The sequence below is a fragment of the Mandrillus leucophaeus genome, unplaced genomic scaffold, assembly GCF_000951045.1.
Source record: "Mandrillus leucophaeus isolate KB7577 unplaced genomic scaffold, Mleu.le_1.0 Scaffold30, whole genome shotgun sequence".
NCBI classification, from domain to species: Eukaryota; Metazoa; Chordata; class Mammalia; order Primates; family Cercopithecidae; genus Mandrillus; species Mandrillus leucophaeus.
Window position 1 is genome coordinate 578,772 of NW_012103143.1, and position 1,625 is coordinate 580,396.

At 46.1% G+C, this 1,625-nt stretch overlaps 1 protein-coding gene across 1 annotated transcript in view; it reads left to right on the forward strand.

Moving 5' to 3' along the window:
- The window catches only part of CCS (copper chaperone for superoxide dismutase), a 20,483-nt gene that overhangs the window by 13,517 nt on the left and 5,341 nt on the right, over positions 1-1,625 (forward strand). Inside the window, exon 5 of the mRNA XM_011986943.1 lies at positions 403-463. Within this exon, the coding sequence (XP_011842333.1) occupies positions 403-463 (61 nt within the window). The remainder of the gene's footprint in view (positions 1-402; positions 464-1,625) is intronic.

A 1,625-nucleotide genomic window follows, 5' to 3' on the forward strand; every position in this document is an offset into this window, starting at 1 on the left:
CCACTGCTCTCCAGCTCAGGGGCGACAGGGCAAAACACTGTCTCAAGAAAAAAAAAAATTTGATGTTGCAGGTCCTGCTTGTAACCACCTTACTGCCTCTGAGATGGAAGGGGACTTCTGGACACAGGAAAGGAAGGGTCCCCATGCCATGGTGTTAGTTATGCTGTGATATAACTAGTTGTTTACTCATCTGTGACTCCCCTGAGCCAGGAGCTTATTGAGGACAGGACCCATGTCTGATTCTTCTCAGTGCCCTCTACCCAAAGCCCAGCACAGAGTAGGCCTGTTTGTTGAATGAATGAATGAATGAATGAATGAATGAAGCAAATATAGATAGGTGAGAGGGTAGAGCACCTGCTCTGTGAGCTGCTTTCCTGCCCACCTGTTTCCTTTCTTTCCTAGCTGTGGGGACCACTTTAACCCTGATGGAGCATCTCATGGGGGCCCCCAGGACTCTGACCGGGTAAGTGTCTGTCTGGTTTTGGACTTGAGCTGAGAGAGGACCTAAAGTCTTAGAGGCAGGGCAGGCAACTCTTGGGATCTTAACAGTGTGATTCCTTTTTAGTGGAGTCTTTTCCTCTCACTTTGTTTTGCTGAGTTTGGAAACATTTGTTGACACTTTCTGTGATCAAAGACCAGGGGATACAATAGATTACAGCCCCAGTGCCTGACCCAAGGAGCTCACAGTCTCTGGGGGAGATCACTGAATTCCATGGTTTCCAGGCAGTGAGATAATCCTTACAGGAGCCTGCAAGGGGAGCCCAGAGTGAATAATTCATCTGCCTGAGGGGCAGGGGCAGTGGGAGGAAGTAAAATATGGAAGTTGAGGGTTTTACCTAAACTGAAAAGGCTGTCCCTGGCGCTCCCTAACACCCCTGGTCCTGGAGTTTCATTTTTCAGCAGAGAATCATTTCCCAATCTTCAGGGAATTGCGTGTTGCCTTAATGATTTTTTGCCTTATCTGAGTACTAGTTGTATTGTTAGTTACTCAATCATTTGATTTTTTTATTTTATTTTTTGAGACAGAGTTTTGTTCTTATTGCCCAGGCTAGAGTGTAATGACGTGGTCCCAGCTCACTGCAACCTCCGCCTCCCAAGTTCCAACAATTCTCCTGCCTCAGCCTCCCTAGTAGCTGGTACTATAGGTACACACCACCACACCTGGCTAATTTTTGTATTTTTAGTAGAGATGGGGTTTCACCAGGTTGGTCAGGCAGTCTCAAACTCCTGACCTCAAGCGATCCACCCACCTCAGCCTCCCAAAGTGCTGGAATTACAGGTGTGAGCCACTGTACCCGGCTCTGACTGTGCCATTTTCTATCTTGATGGGTTTGCAACCTTGTGCCATAAAGCAAATGAAACCATGGTATGTGTTTCTTAATGCATGTAACTGATTTTTGGACTTTTCACATCTCTGTTACCTATCATGCTTTTCTTTTCTTCTGTTTATTTTCCTTTTCCTTCTTTCTTTCCTTTTTTTTTTCTTTTCTTTCTTTTCTTTTTTGAGATAGGATCTCACTCTGTTGCCCATGCTGGAGTGCAGTGGTGCGATCATGGCTCACTACAGCCTTGAACTCGTGGGCTTAAGCAATCCTCCCACTTCACCTGATAGCTGGGACCACAAG